Raw genomic sequence first — 22,835 nt, 5'->3', positions numbered from 1 at the left:
AGGAATCTTGCTCATTGATCATGCACTGACTTTGGATGCCAGCTTCTGAAGGACTCTTTAAATGAGAGAGCAAAGCCATCACAAAAAACAGTATCTGGAAGCTGAAGTCAGAAAAGCTCAAACTGGAATTAGGGTAGACTTGTTCTAGTCAGGCCAACTCACGACCTAGAGAGCCCTCCAAGGAACTGTGGGGTTTCCAGCCTGTTTAAGGACATCAGAAAACAGCTGCCTTTCCAGAAGGTATACAGTACTAGTCTGGGTCTTGCTTTGGGGGCAATAGGGTGCTCTTCAGTGGCCTGTGGAGCACAGGAGGTCAGGGCTGACAGCGTGGCAGCCCCTCTAATCTCAGCAGATCTGTAAGAGCACTTCATGACCAGGGAATGAGGAGAGCAGAGTGGTGATGACTGCTAGGGAAAGGACCCAGCTGGAGATAACCTGTTCACCCTGACCCATACCCCACATTTCTCCAGTAGAAGCAGCAACAAAGAGGTGACTCCAGAGAACAATTCACCTGAAACACCCACCTCTGGTGGGGCTAGCTCTGATAACTAGGAAAGGAGCCCAAAGGCTGGACTTGCAGCTTTAGATGGGTAGAGCCAGATGAGGTGAACCAGTCCCTCCAGCATTCGCTGATGGTCCTAGCCATGTATAATTTACCTTTGAAGTCAGGCCACATTTAGCCATGACAGTCCATGATGGCTGATTTTAATAAAAAGCAAAGAGTAACAGGAAACCCAGTCAACACTTCCTAAAAATAATAAAAAAAAGGGCTATCCAGTTGCTGATAGTAATTTTTTACTTATTATCATTCACTTTATTTATTAGGAACAATAGTAACATTCTTTGTTAAATTCTTGACCAGTAGTTTAACACCAATAGAAATCTGAAGCTTCACTCAAAAATCAAATCAGGTCTCTTCTTTTTTTTTTTTTTGTTAGTTTTGTTTTGTTATGATTAGCTTAAGAAGACCACAGATAATCAATAACATGACTATGGCTTACCAAATATCTGGTTAGCTTCATATTCCAGTGACAGAAGATGGAGGGTAACTCTGGATGCTATTTTAGATAGTGAAATTTGTACTTTGCAGAACTTATTTTAAAATCCTGCTATGCAGCATTATCTAATCTCCTTCTGCTCATCTAAAAATACCATCATTCTATCACGCAAACCAAATTATATTTGTCTGAGATTCATGAAAGAGGAAGCATCAAAAGTGCAAAACATTCAACACAGATCCAAGTTCTGATACAGACAAAAAATCTTACTCCGCAATTTTTGAAAGTTATCTAATCCAAAGGTCACACACATTTTAGCTGTGCTCTGAGCATAAGAAATCAAGCATTATGGGAATGTGGTTCATAATTTAGCATAAGGACCTTTATTCTAGTAGGAACATAGCCTAAAATAACAACACAGATCCAAAGCTGTATTCTTTCTTACCAGAGATAATAATAGGCTATCAGGAACAAGAAAAAAAGAGTCCGTTTGCTGACCAGTGATAGCATTCAAACTAAGGGATTATTAAATGCAGATGGGATTATTGACTTTATTTTTTTATTTATATAAATAAGAAACACCTGGTTTTAACACAGCAAACATGGGAAAAAAATTTAATTGGCTTAAAACTCAGGCATCTGAAACAGTCACTAAAGCTATGATGTTTTTGACATACATGACATCAACAAGACCCTCACTTTTGGTGATTTTTTCATGCATTATGGCTCCAGCTACTGCTTTTTTACTGACCAGATAGAGGTGCTCCCCCTTCCCAAACTGCCTTTCTGCCCAGACATGTATCACAGGATGTCTCACTTGCTTAACTTTCAGATGTCATCCCAAGAACTTTCATTTTCATCTAGTAAAAAATAAACATTTTTTCTCTTACTGTACCTTTGTGCTGTCTCTGCTCATTCTGTGACCTAGCAGTCATTTCTGACTCATTGTTTCCTTGTATTTGCATTCCAAATAAATCCCATTGCTGCTTCTTGTATAATATTTCTATGCATTAACTCTTTTGTCAGGTTAATTCTGTGCCTTTATTACCATAACAACCTTTTATCTCCTTCGTACATGTACTATAAACTCCAGGACATACAACAATCACACCATATTCCGTGAACACTGGTTTGATGATGTTAGCTCTTTTTACTCCCTTTGTTGTATCAGCATCATTTGTATAATTTCTGTCCAATTATCTTATGTTTTCCTGTGTGAAGGCTGTGTGAGAATTGTCTGCTCTCTCAAGTGCCTCCTTAAGGTTTGCTTCTCATTTTTCTGAAAAAAAGAAAGGATAAAAGTCCCCACAACACCAAATTTTATTAGCTACATTTCTTAACTCCAATGCAACAACTCCTCTACCTTAATGAAGTCCCATGTCACATTTTTATTTTCTCTCCTGACCCCCTGTTCTTTTCTCCCCAGTAATATTCCCTACTGTCTTCCCTTGACAATGTTGGGTCCAGTTAAAGCTTCTTTCTATGCCCCAGTGACTTGTGCAAAGACTTAGTATTGTGTAGGTACTTTGAGGTGCCTTCTACCTCTCTCAGAGTAGCAAGAGGTTATGAAGTAGCCACCCTAACACTAACCTAAAACTTGGCATTGAGAATTAATTGCATGTATGTCCTGTGAAGGCACCAGACAATAGGAAACTTGAATGGAGGTATAACGCTTCAAAAAGGGGAGATGGTGGGGGAAAGAAGCACCATGTGGACAGTCAAAAATGCATCAGTTATTACAGGAGAGGCAAGTAAGTAGGTAAAAGGTGCAAACAGCTTTCACCAATTTACTTTTTTCCTTATATGTCTTTTAGCTGTGTTGCTCAGCACTGTGTTTGTGGAGGTTTATACACTCCGACAAATTCTGGTTGCTACCTTAAGAGCATTTATTCCTCACGGAAACTCATTTCACATCTCATCAGTTACAGCAATGAGATGGGGAAACCAATTTCTTGTTTCTCTGAGGTATGTGCATGCTGGGCGGATGGCACAGCTGCAGCCCAAGCTGAATTGCATCCTGGCCTGAGTTCCTCCACACCTCCTCCGGGCTGGATGATCTACAGGTTTAGAGCCACCCCCACTCTTTAAAGAGCAGCTCCAGGCATTTCCAAAGAAATGCACTGCAACGGAAAACATTCTTTCATTTCAACTCCCCTTTAGCAAGTTATACAGCAGTAGACGTGAGCATTTGATTAAGGTGTGCTGCATCTATTTCCATGTATTGCTTTGTCTTTTCCTCGCACAGAGCCCTGTGACATAACTCAGTATTGCTTATGGTACTGTCCCTGAGAGATGTTTAGAGACACTGCCAGCACTTGGCCTGTTTGGTTTGCAGAGTTCATGACACTATGTGGTAAGTCATGAATATTTGTCCATGAGCTCTGGTCTCAAGCAAACCCAGAAGCTGTGGAAAACCACAGAATATCACGAGACTCCTGCAAAAAAACCCCACCCATAAAACCATCTGTTTACTCAATTTATGAACACATTTACTTCTGAAAACTCCAGAGTATTTTGGAAAAGTTATGGCAAACTTCCAGGTTATGAAAAAGACCAGAGATCTCATTATTAGCATTTCCCAGGGCAATAAAGAAAAAGATACCCCTTACCATGGCATATTCATTTTCTCATTTTCCTTGCTGTTGCATTACTTCTTACCATTGAACATGATAGGAAAGAGCTGTACAGTCTGTTCAGGGAACTGGAGCAGCATTCACAGCTTGGGGAAATTAAAGGCTACACGTGATAGCTATTAGTCCTGTGATACTAGGAGGGAGCGCTTGGTGATGAGTACAGTGTGAGGCTTTGAATAGGAACTAAGGGGAAACTAAAAAACATTAAGAGCATAAGGAGAAGATAACCTTGAAAACTCTCTGGACTAGAAGCCTCTCTCTCAGCAAACACTCTGGGCATTAGTGTCCCCACAGCTGCGGGCATGCTGTTACTCCAGCACTACAAGGCACTGGCTACAAAGACAAAAAGGAGCCTATTGCTTCTGGAAAATCTGCCTGCCTGTCTTTCTCACCCAGAAATACTGGGTAACTCAGAAATACCAGACAACTTTTAAGTAATTTCCAGTCGCATTTTTACTGCTGAGGACAAGCAGGATAAATAGCTCTGGTGGGTCCAGGAGCTCAGTAGATGAAGCTTCAGGATAGCAGTTAGCAAAATCAGCCTGGCAAGCTGTCTGGGGTCTGCAGGGTTCAGTTTCAACTGCTACAAACACCTTCTTTGCTCCACTACCTTATACTTCCTTTGGGTGCCTTTTGCAAGTAAATCAAAGTAATTGAGACTTGTGTTTGAATCTGGTCTACATTCTCCTGCAGCAGAAAGCAGAGATTTTTAACCAAATTAACAGTGCTGGGGATTTCATAAAGTGTGAAGCTCTGTCCTTTGTTACGCTACTAAACGCTTTTTGGTTAAGGGTAGTGGGTTTCAATTTGGCTTCGAAAAGACTAAACCAGCTCCGTGGTTCTAAAACTGGCATGTTGAGAGGCCCCTCCTCAGTGCCTGTACTGCCAGGCATTTAAATTAAAGTTAAATGTCTAAGGAGAATACCAAATAAAACTGATTAGCTGTGCATGGCTAATAATAATAATAAAGTGGAAAATATTTTGCACTAACATTAAGGGACATATCTTTAGTATGTCATATGTGAATTTATCTGCATGACTTCCACTCATGTTAATGGGAGCCACTTGGCTAAATTTCTGCTCAGTGAGCTGTTAATTCATCCCGAAGGGATTAAGTTTAAATTTAAACTTACAAAAAGCCATTTAATGTTAAATCTGAAACAGTGTCTTGAATTCATATGGTTTTCAGAGAACAAAGGAATAGTGAAATAAATTAGCAGTGATATATTAGTGTGAATATTGAATTTCCTGCATTTAGTGATTAATTTGGGGCAGTCATAAATTGTGACATCCTGGTTCTGACCAATACCTGGTTAGTGTGATATTCTGGTGTCCCAGCATGAGATGCTCCCAAACATCTGATAAAAAAAAAGTGCTTGATAATATGTTTTATAATCAGCATTTTTCTTCTAGCTACTGTCAATACTTGGTTTAAGTTCTGATACAGATGTGACCCAGTTTATATTTTACTTCTAGTTCTCACAGAATCCTTCTGAATTATGCACCACTCATATTTAAGGGTTGAAATTCCATATAGATTTACTGTGCAAAAAACCAAATTCCTTTTTATAATTATAGAATAGTTCCCTTTCAATATCTTTCTTGTTTTTTTCTTAAAGAAAAGATTATTTAGGAAGACCTAATTTTCCTTTAGGTACTATTCACTATTTTCTGTATTTCACGGTATTCTCTCTTATTCCCAGTTTTTTCTAAATGGAAGTATCCAAAACTTTACCTACAAATTTTTTTGATGTGTCCTGTATCTCTCCTGATGTATGTTTCTGTTTCTATACATCTTTTCTACTCCTGCCTGTATCCTTCTAAGTACCAGTGGTCAAAACCCAGCATAAGTACCCCACCAATTCATGCAGGTCATAATATTTGCTGTGTTATTACGTGTTCACCTTGATTTCTGCAGAAGACTGTCACTTGTTTTTCTCCTATCACCACTGCACTAAATAACTGTTTTCCTGAAGCTCTTCACAGTGATTCCCTACTTGACCTTTAGTCCATTTTCCACCTCTCGTTTCTCCCTCCTCCCCTCACACACTTAGAGTTATATGAATAAATAGTTGAGACTACTCATCCTAATGCTTGCTGCTTTTCTAAACTGCATTTATAAGTAGTTACACAGGCCTTCTGAAATCCCTCACAGCCTTCTCTGCTGTTAAAGTATGTTATCTCCTGTGCTAGCTGTCATTTTTTCCACTTTTCTTTTCACCTCCCTCCAGATTGATCATACAGAAAATACCACTTAATCCGTGTGCTGGGGGCACCCACAAATATCCACTTCATATGTAGTTGCTCAACTCTTCTACCTCTTTGCTCTTTCTCTCTTAACCAGCTTCTAATCCATGTCTGATCTTGTCTGGTCAACTGTTTGCTCCCTGAAGGAGGTGTCAGGTCTTTTAGCATTCTTGTACAATGTTGTGGTGCTGTATAAATATTTATTCATACATAAGGCATTCTGAGTTCATTTTATCAGTTCATAGTCATCTAGGTGTTTTATACCTATTGAATTTTTTTTCCAATTAACTTTTCTACCACTGAGATAAGGCTTTCCGCTCTGTAATTACCAGGGTCATCCCCTGCATCTTGTTTAAAATTAGATAAAATATTAACTATTCTCTAGTCCTAGCTGATGTGGAGTATGCTGTATGCTGCAGTTAATTGTGAGAAAAAATCTCTTACCTTGGAAAAGAGTAACCACACTGCTCACAGCGCCGCAAAGGTCTGACCTTCAACACCCTTCTGCTATTGCAGCCCTAAGGTCTCCCAAGTTAATGCCTTTATGGTATGAGCCCACATCACATCCAGATTTAAAGTCCATAAAGTTTATTTTCACTTGAGACTTAAGCCAGGTGGTAAATCAGGCTCTTATAAGAGATATGTGTCAGAAATTAAGTCAGCATGCAGCTACCTACTTTCAGACAATTGAAAGGATAATACCAAGCAACCTTTCTAGATATGTTCACTTTAGTGAACATTGTTCATGTCTGGTTCTGAAAATACTGACTTAGAGGCAAGAATATAGAATGCTTTTTCCTTGTTTTTCTCTCTAAATGTGCTTTGAATGGATTAAAAATAAATATAACGGACTTTGTTCTTATGCAAAAATTTTGCCTTCCTACAAAAACTGCTGAGTGGGGAAAAAGATAAGGCTGAAAGATTCAGCTACTAATAAATCTGGAAGAGAAGAGAGTTTACAAGTGACTTAATTGTTATTTTCAAGCATGGTCATAAGTTTAAAAGATATAGCACAAACCAAAAGGAAGTGCAGTCAAATGTCTCAAGGAACACATATCTCTGTGTTACTAAAAAGAATATTTCCAGTGGTATATACATTCATGTTGTATCAGTCCTTTGCTGGGAAAAATCAATCCAACATAAGCCTTATTCTTGCAACAAAGTTCACTAGGATGCTGTGGTAGCATCCACAGAGAGAGGTAGCAAATGGCCTCTCCAACTTCTTCTAAATTAACTTAGCCATAAATACCTGTTAACACCCCTTTCTAATACATATATAACCACTCTCCTCATTCACCACTTCCAAATGCAAATCTCTGGGCAATGTTGTGCCATTAAAGACATTAAAATTAAACTTATTTAAAATCAGGCCTTTCTGCAGGTTGACTGTGTGGGTGTGTGTGTCTCTATGGCTTTCTGCAGTGGAAGGTATGAACACTCCTCCATGAGGTACCAAGCTGGTATCTTAGCATGGACAGCAAGAGCAATGCCATTACCTAAGTCTAGGCTCCACTCTAAGTCTACCTGAACCTGTCTGGAAGCCTAAGCAGATCCTTCACCTCAGGAAGAGTGGTGAACTCAGGGGGCATTCACTTAAACTCTCTGGTCTCTCTCAAATTATCGATAGCATCTTTGCCTATGACACTTCACTACGGTCAGTGATTTTTGCCCATTGATTTTTGCACTGCAGATCCAACATGATAATCAATATAAGCATGATAATAAAACATGATAATGACAATGTAACGTGATATAGCGTAATGATAATTATAATATAGCATGATACAGCATGATCAGTATAACATGATAATCAATATAAGCAGCGTACACGGCTCTGAGAAAAGCCTTCAGAATCCATGTAAGCAATAAATATCCAAAAGTACCAAAGAAAAGGAATGAAAATACCTCATGATATTTTTTCACTGTTTTCCCTGACATGCACGTGCAGGATTTCCAGTTCGAAGTCCCGCAGCCACAGTTTCCTCCACAGCGCTGGACAAGGAGGCAGCGGGGGAAGAAAACTACATTTGTCAGCTTCAGTTCCTCCCTTAAATTGACAGAGTAGTTTCTCGGAGTGCAACTGTAACGTTTGACATCATCATTCAACCTGTCCAGGTCAACTGCAATGCATAAGAACTTCCATTAGTAAGGTTTGAGTGGGAGATTCCTCTGGTTTATACTGCTCTCCAGGTAGTCAATAACACAAAGTGATGTGACACTGGTTGGAAAATATATGAAGTATAGCAGTGATTTCTGAACAGATAAACTTAAACCCACCAGTTTTAAATCATTACAGATGGCCGTCTAGGATCTAATCCTGGTTCCACTGACTCCCATAGCAGAGTTCACACTGACTATAAAGGTAAAGGGAAGGCTTACAGTAAAATACTGGCCTGAAAGCTGAAGACTGGTTATTTTATTTGCTTTGTTACTGATCTGTTGGATCCTTGGGTAATAGAGTCCACCACTGCTACTCTCTTCCCTCCTCTGCTTATATCTGGCTTACTTAGATGATGAAGTCATTTTGTTATTACAGGTTTAACTCCTTTTGCCTAACTGCAGGCATACAAAAGGCAAACACTTTAATCAAGGCTCTTCCTGTGGTCAGTAGAGAAACATCTTTGGAGACTGATTCATCCCTTCCCCACAAGGGCATTTAGGACAGGTGGCATGACTTGCTTTCTCAAGTTGCCTGTCTGTGTTGTTTATGGATAGAGTCTAGATAACTCTTTTAGATGGAGAAATCAATCTAAGCAATATTAATTTCAGCTGGTAAATGGTACTATAATAGGCATAGCAATAATTACAATTAAAACTAATGAGCTTCACTGAATACCAGTAGTTGGTTGATGTTTAAATGCCTGGTATCTCTGTGAGATGTGTCATGTAAACAAGTAGTAAAGCCAACCATAAAAATAACTTACAGACTACCAACTGTGAGTTTAAGTGCTGTTTCTAGCTTTAGCTTGTAAAGCTAAAACAAAACAAAAAAACCCTTCCATAAATACATTTCCCTCAATTGTAACACAGATAAAAGTAGCAAATTTAATGAGTTTTATTTCTATAGAAGTTTCCTGATTTTTTCCCCTCCTTTTATGCTTTCTTCTTTCCCTTCTTTCCTTTATGTTTCCTTCTTCCACCAACTAAGTGTTCAAAAGCTCAGTAATTCATTCAGGACTGGAGGACATGTGAACTTGTGTTGAGTTCCCACCCCAAACAGTATTTGCTAATAGAAATATCAACAGCAAAATAGGAACAGCTCAAATGAGAGTTGAGATAATGGTGTAGTGTTTGTGAACATGGGCATGTTTATTAATAGCTCAACACCATCTCTGGTCCTGAATGGACCTATGCTTGTGCTTTACTATAAAGATGTGAAAACCTCCAACAAAGACACTTCATACCTTCTTTGACTCAGTCCTTGTCAACATCACAAAGTTGTGGAAAAAACTGTGATTTGGAAATATGAACCTTTACATTCTGGCCTGGAGATATTCACAAGGCAGATATGCAAGAGGCAAGGGTACATAACTGTCACGACTGCTATTATAGAAAATCGTAGCAGCTTCACTTTCTGGCAAGGTGTTATCTCAGTCAATGGGAATTTAGCAGATAAATTGTGATTTTATAGCAATTGTGATACATCTCACCATGAAATCTCAGTGGTTCTCTCCAGAGAGCTAGCATCTCTCCAAAAGAGGTATAGATCATCCTCCTGATATAAGCACAAAATCAATGGGGCTACTGGTATACTCATGCACTGGGAGAAAAATACACTCCAGATGTTCACAGACAGGTCTTAGAAGACCAAAGAATATTGATTTCTTTGTTTTAACAGATGATATTTTCTTTTCCGCTGTCATTCTCCAAAGCCACCTCTTCTCAATGCAGGTTCTCAGGCTAATTCTTCTCACAGGGAAGTGTTCCCCACTCCTCTAAACGTTCTCATCAGGACCTTTGCCATCAGCTTTGCAAGCAAAGAGGTATCTGGCTACTATTCACTTCAGCAGATTGATGTGAAGGAAAAATTAACTAAAGGAAGAAGAGGGCTGAAAATATTCTGCTTTCATGATTAATGAGATTTCTTAAGAGGAAAACCTGGATCATCCACACTCTGGCACTGCAGCAATGTAGGGGGAATGGATACTGATATGAGCAGGCTCCTATTGGGACAGGCTGGCCATGGACTAGGATGGCATTTGCTGATGGTGCATCTCTAGACAGAGTTAGAATAAAATGCTCAAAGGCTAAATTCAGATGTAATTCAGCTGTAATTCAGCTGAGGTAACATAGGAAACAAGGCTTCCAGTAACAAACTGGTCATTAAAGAGGACCCTGACTCAGGTCTCATGAACTGACATCTGTGTCCCAGAGAAGGTGTCCAAGGGACTGAACAAAATTTGCTCTATCACAGATTACATTTCCCCTCAGGCTCAACAGTCCTCTTCCCTGCATTGAGCTGATACCTATTATCACTGCTGCGTTATCAACACAGAAATGAGTTTTTGTAACGAGACTGGCAGAGAGGGAAAGCACCAGCATTTAAAGGACTGGGGGGGGGGGGGGGGGGGGGGGGGCTTTCCTGCAGAGAGCATATTATATCCATCACAGTGTTACACATATTAGCTTCAGTACTTAAGCTGCTCAATTTAAATGGCAAGGGGTGACCTAGCAAAGTGCTTTCACTGGAGGGAAGGCTTTGCTCACTAGCCTTCAAAAGCCTAGTTTTGATGACTTTCAGAAGTCTTTGCAGAATCTCTTAGGCTGTAGCTGAGTCAGTACTGTGGAGAGCTGTTGACTTGTTTGAAGCATAGGGGGGAATAGCCAGATAATTAAGACAATTTTTTTCTCTATGCAGTATGAAGGAATCAGCTGTTTTCAGTGAGGGCTCAAAACCTTCTCTGGATGCATTCTTCAGGAATTCTGAAAACAACCAGTAGCAAAACACATTTTATTTAGTGTATCTTTCTATGATGAAGTATATTTGAAAAAACTTATGGAAAACTTTCCAAAGGAAAATTGCATTAATTCTCCATGGTATCATACTTAAGGCATTCTGATGCTGAGTTATTAGCAGTTTTCAGGACCCCAAATCTCAGAGTTATAAGTTAAGATGTGAATTCTCTGCACTTTGCTGTATCTCAGGTATCAGAGTCCAGGTTGAAATGGACAAATACAATAGCAGAAAGGTCTTATTTTAGTGATGCTGAAATAATGAAAATAAATAACTTAAAGCAGAGAAGGAAAGACTAACTAAAGGGTTTAAGAGATACACAAGTCATCGTCCATAAAAATTCATGTGGCAGTAAACACCTACGCTCTTTTTGACCCTGCTCTACAGAAATGCAGTGCTTGGTGGGATAAGTTGGACAGCGCAATGTCTTCTGTGAACAGCGCATACTGTACTCTGTGAACAGTGCATACTGACATGCAAGAATTTGCTTTAAACCATGGTTTGCAGCCCCCTAACAAAAGAACACATTTTGCTCTGAACAACTCTCTCTGCTGAAAGCTTCGATATGCATTTTTCCCTGTCTTGGGATTGTTTTACTGTCTGGAGCCAGTCCATTTCCTCATCCATATAACAATGATATTTTACAGTACAGTCAGTTTCATGCATCACTTCACTGCTGTGACTAAAATGTAACCAAGCCTTGGCGTGACTGGTGTGAAATCCTGCTGCTTTACTTATCAAGGACTGAAACCACTGGAGTCCTTAATTTAAAACTAGAACTAAAAGGTTCTGTAGACTGGATGCAAATAACTTCAAAGTATTCTTACAGAATGTCTGCAACAGATTCAATTTAAAGGCAAGGCATACATAAAAAGATGTAGTGGAGCAGTAATCTGGATACTTGGGGTACAGTGTCCCCTCCTTCCCCTTAAATCCTGTGCTTAAATCCATCCTCATTTCACATAGCACTATGGCATGTGCTTACCTTGAAACATTGATCTTAAATCAGAGGCAAGCACTGAAAGCAGTGGCTGCAGCTAATACCATGTCTTATTCAGAAGGGACAGCCTTAAAGATTGGAGAGAAAAACATGTGCTGCTGGTCAATGATTAATTGTAACAAGACAGGAGGTCCGTTAAGGATTCTTTTAACACTTTATCTGTTTCAAATTCATACATGTCCCTAAAACTACCATATCTGAACATTTACCTGTTTTTCATACATTAGCCACAGACCAGAGCTGAGATGTAAGAGATGGTAGCCACGTTGCCAAGGTATTCCTAAAACACATATCAAGGCCATCTACAGGCAAGGCAAGAGGGATTGAGGCAGGTGCAGAGCAGTCAGCTTAACCTCAGCCCACAGTAAAATTAAGGGGTAAATCCTCCTGGAAGCAATGTCCAGGCACATGAAAGATGAGGGTGACTGGGAACAGACAGAATAGATTTACCAAGGGCAAATTTTGATGAACCAACCTGAGACTCTGCTATGATGAGACAACCATCTTGCTGGATGAGGTTAAAGCAGCAGAGGCATCTGCTGATTTTTGATAGTGATCCATAGCATCCTTGCAGCAAACTGTCGAGATATAATGGGATAGGCGGACTACAAATTCAGTAGATAACCGGAAAGTCCAAGAGGCTTGAGCAAAATGGTCAGCAATTCCAAGTACAACCGGTGACTGGTTACTAGCAGTGTTCCCCAGGGGGTAATGTTGGGGTCAATACTGCTAAAGATCTTCACTAATGATCTGAACAATGGAATGATGTGAACCCTCAGCACGTTTTCCAGTGACATCACATTAGGGAAATTTGTCCACGTGCTGCAGGACTGTCTTTCAGAAGGACCTCAGCAGGCTGGAGAAATATGCTGACAAGAACCTCATGAGGCTCAGTGATGACAAATGGAAATTCCTGTGCCTGACATGAAATAAACCCATGCATCAGTCCAGACTGGGGACACACTGGCTAAGCAGAAGCTTTCCAGAAAAAGCCTTGGCATCCTGGTAGACAGCAGGTTGAACATGAGTCAGCTGTTTGCCTTGCAGTGACAGAGGCTGCACACTGAGCTGCATTAGGAAGAATGTGGCAGCAGGTTGAGGGAGATGAATAGTCCCCTTCATTCAGCTCTCATGAACCTCCATCTGGAGTACTGTGTCCAGTTTTTAGCTCCCTTCAGCAGAAGGATGAACAAACTAGGAGTTCAGTGAAGGGTGACCATGGTGGTTAAGGTTCTTGTTCAAAACAGTCACAGTGAGGCTGAGGGAACCAGATTTGTTTAGTCTGGAAAGAAGACTAAAGGGGGTTCTAATAACCATCTCCAGCTATCAAAATGGGGCTACAGGAAGGATGGAGCCATTCTCTTCTTGGATGTGCACAGCAAAAACACAAGGTGCAAAAATCACAAGTTGCAGCAAGGGACATTTCAGTGAGCTCTAAAGAAAAACTAATCACCATGAGGGTGGTCAAACACTGGGACAACTTATCCAAAAGCTTGTGGAATTGCTCTAGTTGGAAATATTGAAAACATAACTAGAGAAGGCCCAAAGTAACCTGATTTAACTTTGAGGTTGGTCCTGCACTGAGCAGAGGTTTGGAAGAGATGATCCACAGAGTGCATTTGTAACCAATATATTCTATTGATCTACGATTGATACTAAACTGCCACGATGCCTATATGTCTGCTGTACTTCCTGAAAGGGTATTGACATCACTATCCATATGGACAGATAAGGCTTAAAAGGATGATTTTGGTCTGTTATGAAGGCAATCTGTTATGAAGGCAATATGGATGTGTGGAACCAGATTTCAGCATGACATTCAGCATCAAACTATGTTGATGACAGGCCACGTTAAGAAGCATCTGTATGTAGACAAACTATAAGGCCTAGATCCTCAAGGATATTAAAATACCTAACTCTTACTGAAGGGACTTGCCCACATTATTCAGGGAATGGGTGCAGAGACTTCCCAGCTACTGAACATCCTCCCCTGGTTGTCAAGCAGAATTCTACATCTCCTTGGGTCTCCTGCCAAAGGTATGCAAACCAGTGCCAATTCTGCTAAAATTTCTAAATCTTGTGCTCTTTTTGGCGGCTGAAGACATGTACTCATGAACTTGTTAGCTTGTCCCTGTTCATGTTTTGTGCATCAGCAAGGGATGGAACTGCAGTGTGATTGAAGTACTGTGTGTCAAGTGGGGATCCAGAGCTCAGTTCTAGTTTGACTCTCATCCCTTTTCATGTGTGGCTTACAGTTTATAACAAAGGTTGTTGTGCTGCTGTTTTAATTCTCACTAGGCTTAAAAAGAATCCTCCTGTAGAGCATGGAATTTCTCAGACCTATGAATATATTGAACCCCTTCCCCCCAGCATTCATGCTCTGCTAGCATAAAGGTGTATGCCAGGGCTGTGTCAGGAAGAGTAGAGGTACTGTAGAAGCAGTCAAAGACATTCAGAGCAGTGCTGTAGCTGACTGAAGCTATGGTGTGGCTGAACTGAGTTGGAAAATGCAGTCCCATACATATGCTAAACAGACACATCTTCCACTGATGAAACCACCTAAATGCACTGACACTGATGAAATTACTCTTCTCCATACCAAATATTGACCAAACCCTGTGGCTTTTAGTCCTCAGTGAAAACCTCAACCATATGGTTGATGGTTTTCACTGTTTCACTGCACATGCTTAATGATACCACAATAAGCACTTTGTTAAATATACCTGAAAACTCTGGGAGCTGTCCAAGTCTTTCTCGTGGGAGCTGAGGAGAAGATGTTGCAATATGGATTTACTACAGAATCACAATGCTAAGACAAACCTCCTCAATACAGCAACTATTATTTTAGAGGAATGAGAGATCAGAATTTCAGTGGGATTATAATTGTTCACATGAAACAAGGTTCACAATATATAGGCCTGTTATAGACTGGCAAACCAGCTGGGGTATGGGTCAAGTAGCAAAAGCAAGCCAAACTATCAGTGGTGTAAATGCACATACCTTCATTGAAATCAATGGAACTGAACAGCTTATTCCAGTGATAAATAATATGCTGCAAGTTTCACTAGAATTTTAAAAAATGGTTTAATAAAAAAAGATTTCACTGCAGTGACCAACAAAAATGTCATGTAAAGCATGAAGAAAAACCTAGTTTGCCACAGAGTGAGAAGAGTATGGATGTAGATCTGAATTAGATTGTGAAATGAATGAATGTGTGTAGTTTGCATGCAACAGACAACTTGGTTTCCAACTGAAGAAGGGTAGAAGAAATATAATTTTTTTTAAGCACAGGGAATACTTTAAATTAGCAGCTATTTGACAAGGTATTCCATCTACTTGGAATATTCACATTTGCTGTGAAGGAGAGGGCATTCAGCAGTTGTGATGCCTGCACTCCCTGTCTGGTGCACTGAAACTTGCTGGCAGCCATCCCAGAACCTTTCAAGGAAGAGTACATGGATGTTTGCAGTATTTTACTGGCCACTGTTTGCAAACCCCTGATAAATTACATTCCTGAGTTAAAATTTTACCTTCTTGCTAGACCACTGTAAGTGGTGGCAACTAAAAACTATTATTAAGGACGGAGAGAAACTTGCCTGATCTTGGGAACCTGTTTGGCAATGGACAGCAGAAACATTCCATGAAGACTTGTGGTCTCATCTCGCTACTCCCCTTCTAGAGAGCAGTGTGGCTATGGCAGCAAGTGTTTATTTATTTAACTTGTAAAGCTGTCATTGCAGACAGGTGTTCCTGCAAAAATGTCCCACCTGATTAATTTCTTCTGATAGCCAAAGGTTTCTTGCATATTATTTCCAAAAAAGAAAATGAGCTCAGAGGTGTATGTAGTCTTGTTAATTACCCAAATGTATGTAAATGTGTTCCTGCTTCCTAGATTTATTTGTGAAAAAAACCCCAACACCATTCCTTTTTAAAGATGACCCCTTTCTCTAGGTACCATCCCCTAGACATCTGGATCTACTTCTGTGATGAGAAACAGTGAACTTTCTCTTTCTCCTTTCTTTCCTCATTTTTACACAAGACATTTCACAGGCAGAGGTCTTTTTTAAACTATAAAGCCTTTTACAATGGGATGTAAAACTTCAAAGTGAACAACAAAAGATGAATGCAAACAAGCATGTGGAAAACGTTAAATAATGTCTAATTGATGGTTGGAACTGTTTACAACAGTATCTCTGAGGAGCTCTTCTACTATGATCAAGCAGATACATTGATGCTTTCAAATATTTAAACTGTAGGATGAAGAGGTTTCCTTCAAACACGTCTGGATGCTCTTTATGACTCGCTAAAAGAATAGAAACCTATTTGTCTGGAAGTTCAACATAATTGTAGAATATGGCTGTTTTCTTTTTTATTTCTACTTGTGTTCTTGCTAAGAGCAGTATTAAATAAACCAGTAGTCAGTGATATCCTTTTAGAGATGCTTTATATTTGTAATAGACAAATTACTATGACACTAAGGTCAGTTACAACATATTACTGCAATGTAAAAGTAATTATTTTAAAGGATATACTTTATTCGGTATGACCTGCTTTTTCCCTAAGAGTCTGGGATAAGCTTAAGGTTGAATATTCATACTTTCAGAGTTTCTAAAACGCTGCAATGGCTAGCGAATCCTTTTGAATATATTTACAACTGCTGGCAAAGGTTATTTGAAACACCTTGTCATATTTTCATAGAGGAGGTGTACACTGTAGTTTATAGCTTATACAAGGCCTCTCATTTAAGGATTTTGAAAATGTGAATGTGTGTCTTCCCCTTTCTTTTTTGTCCTTCTCTGCCAGTCTGGGTTTCACTGTGATTCTATAGTTACCTTTTACTGGAGTGATTAACAGCAAATCCCACGGAACATACGCAGAATTAGATTTCAAACTTCATGTGGTTATTAGTGAGACACACCTGATACCAGTATCTCACTTCAACAGCATAAATGAAAAGGAATGCATTTAACTTAATAGAGTTGCATCAGTGTTGTAGAGGTGTGAGATCAGATTTTGTAGATGGAATGGAGTTATCATACATATAGATTTAATCAACACACTCTTCTTCTTTAGGGTTCTTGCAGGAGGTATCCAGGGAGGGATTGACCTATATATGTGTATATCGATGTGTATAAATACATGATGGGAGGGAGTAAAGATGGAGACAGTCTTCTTTGAAAGGACAAGAGGTATTAGACTCAAATTGTAACATAGGAAAACCTATTTAAATGTTAAAATCCCCCAATATTTATCACATAACCCCGTTATCAGAACTGGTATTCAGCAACACCACATCTTAAGCTCAATTTTGTGGCACAATTTCGTATGGGAAGAGAGTTGGATAGGAGCAAAATCATTAGTCATTCATTTACACCATTTATATGACTTGTTCTGAAAATGCTGTGAAAGATAGGCAGAGATTACATCAAATTGTTCTTGTCTGCCTCAGGGCTGTTCTAGCTAAGGATAAAAAATAAAACCCAAGCTGAAAGCAGAAAGAGATAGATATCTGAAATAAATGATGATATAATCTATTGCTCTCTTTGCTGCAAGGTTATCCTAATGCCTATAAACATTCCTCAGAGATCCACAGTGTCTGTGTTTAAAAGCCACCAAGCATTTCTAATTTAAGGACTTGTTAAAGCTATTCCATACTCCTGACATCATCCAAGAACAAGCCTTTAATCTTGTCAGAAGTTTATGACTAAATAAAAATTCTTAAGAGAAATTTTTTAAGGATTTGATTATGGTGAGGTACTTCTGTCCAGAGGGCTGCTAACAATCAGGGAATTTGGCCTTTAGTTTGAAGACAAAAAAAAAACTGTTATAAAACCTCTTTCTTATTCCTATAACTAAAACAACAACAAAAATTCCTATTAAAATAAATAAAGTGTTAAAATAATGACTATTTTATGTTTTTTTACAGTGCTTTGTTACGCAAGAAGCTGAATGACATTTATATTAAATGGATAAACCTTTATATATCTGAATTTTCCTACCACTACCAGATCCAATTGATACCTCTAGCCTACATGATCAACATCAATAAAGCAGAAAATGATATTTTATATGTCTATACGGTCATTTAAATATATGGGGAACTAGGCCAAATATGATCTGAGAATCAAACGAAATCTGGAGAGCAGAACCAGTACAGGATCCAGGTTTCTAATCAGCTTCTATTAAAATCAAAACAGACCCTTTATTTCTTCAGTATACATGTCTATCTGTGCCAAATCCATTCTGGGAATAAGGGACACACAGATCATGTTTCACAGACCCCTAAATGTGATCAAACTGATCTCAGAAGTGATGCAGTTAGGTGACAGTTTTCACAAAACATGGGTTGTTGTGGTTGCCTGAAATTTCTGACATGCCAGTATAGAACAAAGTAAAGGGGTTCAGTTTTCACTCTATGGGTGCTCAGGCCTTTATGGCAGATTCCTTTGAAGTGCTGAGCCGAAAAACAGAGATGGCCAGTAAGTCTGGGAAACTACACCAAGTTGGCTGTGCATCTACTAATACACTGTATGTGCCTGAAGTCATTCTCCTGTACAAAGGTCAACAACCATGGGACAGCCCACATTCCTACCATTTATCTCTTACTCTCCAAGACAAGGTGACCACGTGCAAACTACCTACTAGGAATGGCAGCTGACTCTGCCAACTCCTGGTTCATGCTCAGAAATAACCTGGGAGAATAACACTTGGCTTAGGCCAAAACTAAGCAGAGACCAGGGTGACAATTTAGCAACATGGTGATTGGACTTCAGGGCCTGGGAACGCTCCTCAACACTATTTTCCCTAATAGAGATGCAGCCTATACATCCCTTTTAAGATCAAAGCCTCATCATTTGATGGTGAGTAAGTTACAAATACAGAATTAAAATACTTTCTCCCTGCTCAGCACATGCTTAATGTAGGGCGGAGGGGATTTGAGATGTAAATAAATGGTGGATTGCACAGAATCAGAACTGTCATTTGGGCATTACGATTTTAAAGTTCTAAAGAAGAATGCATATGAATACATAACTTGGAAATGGAAGACAATATTAACAAGACACCTCAGATAAAATATTTCACTGCAGATCTTCTGTGAAAACTACAGCAACTGTCGTCTTTGAGAACCCTAACAGACCTCCTAGATCTGTACCTGCACATAAAGGGTAATTTCATCAGGCTCTTCAGTGCATGGTTACCTGAGAGCACCACTGTCTCTTCTAAATAGTGTTTCTTTATCATTATGGGTTTGTACTGCTAGCTTAACATCCATTTACTTTACCATTTGGTGGATGATTTGAACTACCAGGAGGAAACACGAAACATAACCCAGAAATGTGTGCTTTGCTCATTTACAGACAAAGATGTTAAACCATAATAACGTTCCCCGCCAACATAATGAAAAACAGTGAGATGTTCACATCCTAAAAAAAACAGCTGCACATACAGGTGTCTGCACCAGATGCTTCCCTAAGCACAATGTGATAAAAGTGATTATTCCTCACTCAACAGAGAACAATCCCTAAGCAGGGTATTTAAAGAAGGATGATAGTGCAGGTAATTAGGAGCCCCATGCCTTACACACAAACAATGTTTAAGAGGGTGAAGCTAAGAACCATCTGTCCTTTACACACGGGCCTAGGTTTTTATTTTTGAATTCATCATAACAATGGCAGTTATCAGTCTGATTTCTCAGGCAAGATTCTACTCAGAAAAATATTAGGGATTAAATGACTTATCCCTGGTTTTAACAGGTGGTACCTTCCCTGTGACTCCAACAGGAACACAGGGACCAGAATCTAATACCTGACCAATGGACATTTCTATGAGGAGTGAAGGAATATCCTGATCTTGCCCCAAAGTATGTATATAGTGTCGTTTCCTACCTTTGGACTTCCTGTCATGGTAGCTCCTGCCTCGATAATGGTGGCCACTGTCTGTGTACAAATTCTCGAGATCTTCTTGCCACGAGTCTGGGTTAAAGTGTTTGAGCAGATCCTCCACCGTGTCAAATGCAGCAATGGTCTGATCCAGTGCTTCTGCTGTGAGCGTAGGGTCAGTCACTGATGGAGAGGGATAGGATACCCCCTAAGAGTGACATACATCTCAGTGTACTTGGAATAAATTACAGCACCACTTAAAACAATTGAAAACAGTTACTGAGGAACTTGTCTCATTATTGACTGAAACAGCTACTTTGGGCCATCTTCTGAAGTTCTTAGCTGGGCCAGGCTCTTTTATGCTTATATTTTCCTTTTGCAAGCAGAAGAGACACCACAAAACTCCCAAGTAAATCCTGGAGGAGATGCAATGCGTGGAAGCAGTGCCACTGCTGGACTGCCAACATGCACACCCACTCCTCAAAGGGGACGATGGTTTGCACATATACAAAGATGTAACGGAAATGTCTTTTGAAACCACTGTGATGGCCATGACCACAGATCAGAGGTGCCTTGTAGTGCTGGGGTGGTGCCTTCAGATCTCCACCAGCTCTGTCAGTACATCCATAATAGGCATATCAGAAACCACAGCACAGAAAGACAAAGACAACAAGTCCACTAGACTGTCTTTCTTTCCCTGGTCAATTTGGACAACAAATTTGTCTTGGTTTAAGACTTGAAAAGATGGCCCTTTATTCCCAAGAATTAAATGTATTATGAAACACCAATGAATGCTAATTCTCCCACCCTTTTACCAAACATACAAGTTACTAAGCAAACGAGAAAAAACATGATATTTGGATCTCAGCAATGTAACAATGAATATTGGGATTACCAACATAGTCATATCCTCACAACTGTATCATAATACCACATGAAATATTACTTCCCACCAGGAAGGGCAAAGTACCATTCTCTGAGCATATTTGGTTTCCACTGAACTTGTGTCACAACATGACTTTGACAGAAAGATTGTAGCAATTTCATTTTTACTGGAGACGACTTTAAAAATGTTTAATAATTGTTATTTAGAATCACAATACTCACTACCCTGGTATCACTTTTTCCCTTGTCCAAGCACAAAGCCGGATAGTATGTGTAAAATATGTGCAAGAAAAACTATAAATGCAGATCTGTTACTTTCTGAAGGACCACAATCAAAATACCTGATTTTGTCCAACAAGAAGCACAATATATCACAAGAGTTGTTGGGAGTTTGGTCTTATAAGTTAAAACATCGGGGGAAAAACCCTAGAAACCCTCTTCTCTCACAAAAACCCAGCTCTGAAGTAATGTAGCAGAAATATACCATTTAAAATTAATGACTCCCCAAAATAATTTTTTTGCTTCATCTCCCAAGTAAATGCATATGTTAAAGTATTAATCTTTATGATTAACTTCACTCAGTTGGGTAGTAATTGAAAGGTCAATTCATTTGAGTAAAGTTACTCACTTGTTTGCAGGACTGTGTCCTTCAATGCTTATAAAAATAGTTTCAAAGTATATGTGTCTTCTAAAATAAAACATTTGTCTTTAATGGTGAGTTATATCACAAAAGTAACAATCTTTGATATTTTACTGCATATGTTTGCTAAAAGTACAGACAGTCCAAATTATTAAAAAGGAGAAAGAGAAGAAATAGAAAACATTACAATAGGGTGGTCAAGAAAGCATAGCTGCGCTTTACTGCTTATCACCAAGAAGCACAAGAAGTTTCAGAGGGCCCAGTTGTGACTGCAGTGCCTCTACAATGCAGTGCTAAATAAGACACAGTGCAGATGGCTGCAAAAATTCATGACTCACTAAAAGAGAAGGCATACCTCAAAGCATCCCTCCTAACTTCTAAGTGGCTTGGAATAGAGATCGTCAGAGAGACAGGAGCCCCAGGAGTTGAAAAGCTCACGCCAGCAAAGTGAACACAGCATTATTATCTAAAACAATGCTGCAGGAGAGACTGTGCTGTGGGCAGGCATCATGCAGTGTGCTAACACTGTCTTTGAGGTTACAAAAGAAAAAAGCACACAAATGCTACTTGCTTACTGAAGAGAGCTCTGTGGAGCTCATGGCTCATCTGTGACTGAAGCCCAACAGAAAAATGTCAGTCCCTGACTGCCTTTCAAAAGTGAGGGAGATGATGCAAGGATGCTGAAGAAACAGCAACATAAAAAACAGACCATAAGTGTGTGGTTTAGACGATGCAAGAGTTTTTTTCACATGTTCAACTGTGCATTTCATTACAGAAATGCAGGTCAGGCTGTGAATTTGCAGGGCATTTCAAACTCATACAGGCAGCAGGGATTCCCCATTTTATTTTCATATAAAAGCTCCTACTCAAAAGATTTGAGCAACCTCGTTCACACAGAGGAGAAAGCTTAACTTTTTCTCAGTGACAGCCAAGTCAAAAGGAATTATTTCAACAGCTCAGATAACCTATTGGCAGTGACATCATGTGACAGGCCCAAAAGCAACTTCAAAGCTGCCAACCCAACTGCCTCTCTTTTGTCCTGCCAAGAACGAGGCGCTAGTTTTAGAAGAGCTTGTGCTAGTCATAATCTGGTTTCTGAGATCATATCCAAAGAGAGGTCAAGAGGAAGAGTGAAATGCAAGAATCAATGAAGAGCAAAGATTTTACACATTATGTATCTCTTCTACATTTCTAAAAAGCACTGAATGCTTTTTAATTTCATGGGACACAAAGGTGTCTTTTTTTGTCAGTGCTCGTATACTTTATTTCTGTTCCTACATTCTTTCCTATTTTCTATCTGTATGTGAAGCTGACAGGCAGTTCAATGTGCACCACAGTTGTTTGATGGTCATAACATTACTTCACAAATAATGGAAACTAACTTAATAAGGAGTGATTTTTTTTCCTTCTTTTTTGTGGATTTGCCATGCTGGGTTAAGGGCAGAAATATTGGGTTTTGCTTTCTGAGACAAAAAACCACCAAAATATGACTCTGTGATATGACTTCAGACAAGGAAGAAAGAATTTGCTCGGTCTCAAATTTTCATTCTGAGAATTGTAATGTACCTAGATCCTAAAATGAGTCTTTGGGTTGCCTG

At 39.4% G+C, this 22,835-nt stretch overlaps 1 protein-coding gene across 5 annotated transcripts in view; it reads right to left on the bottom strand.

Annotated features, from left to right (window-relative positions):
* Window positions 1-22,835, bottom strand: part of PDGFD (platelet derived growth factor D) — a 146,655-nt gene that overhangs the window by 8,876 nt on the left and 114,944 nt on the right. For 3 of the 5 annotated variants that reach the window (XM_074860181.1, XM_074860184.1, XM_074860182.1), the window contains 2 exons: window positions 19,719-19,920; window positions 7,784-7,998 (listed from right to left, as the gene is read on the bottom strand). In XM_074860181.1, coding sequence (XP_074716282.1) covers window positions 7,784-7,998; window positions 19,719-19,920 — 417 coding nt within the window. Of the gene's footprint in view, window positions 1-2,169; window positions 2,278-4,940; window positions 4,990-7,783; window positions 7,999-19,718; window positions 19,921-22,835 lie in introns of those variants that run through there. The other 2 variants (XM_074860185.1, XM_074860183.1) reach the window with 2 other exon arrangements.

The sequence above is a fragment of the Strix uralensis genome, chromosome 2, assembly GCF_047716275.1.
Source record: "Strix uralensis isolate ZFMK-TIS-50842 chromosome 2, bStrUra1, whole genome shotgun sequence".
Lineage (NCBI taxonomy): Eukaryota > Metazoa > Chordata > Aves > Strigiformes > Strigidae > Strix > Strix uralensis.
Note: the sequence above shows the minus strand (reverse complement) of the source record. Positions and strands in the feature narration are given on the sequence as shown.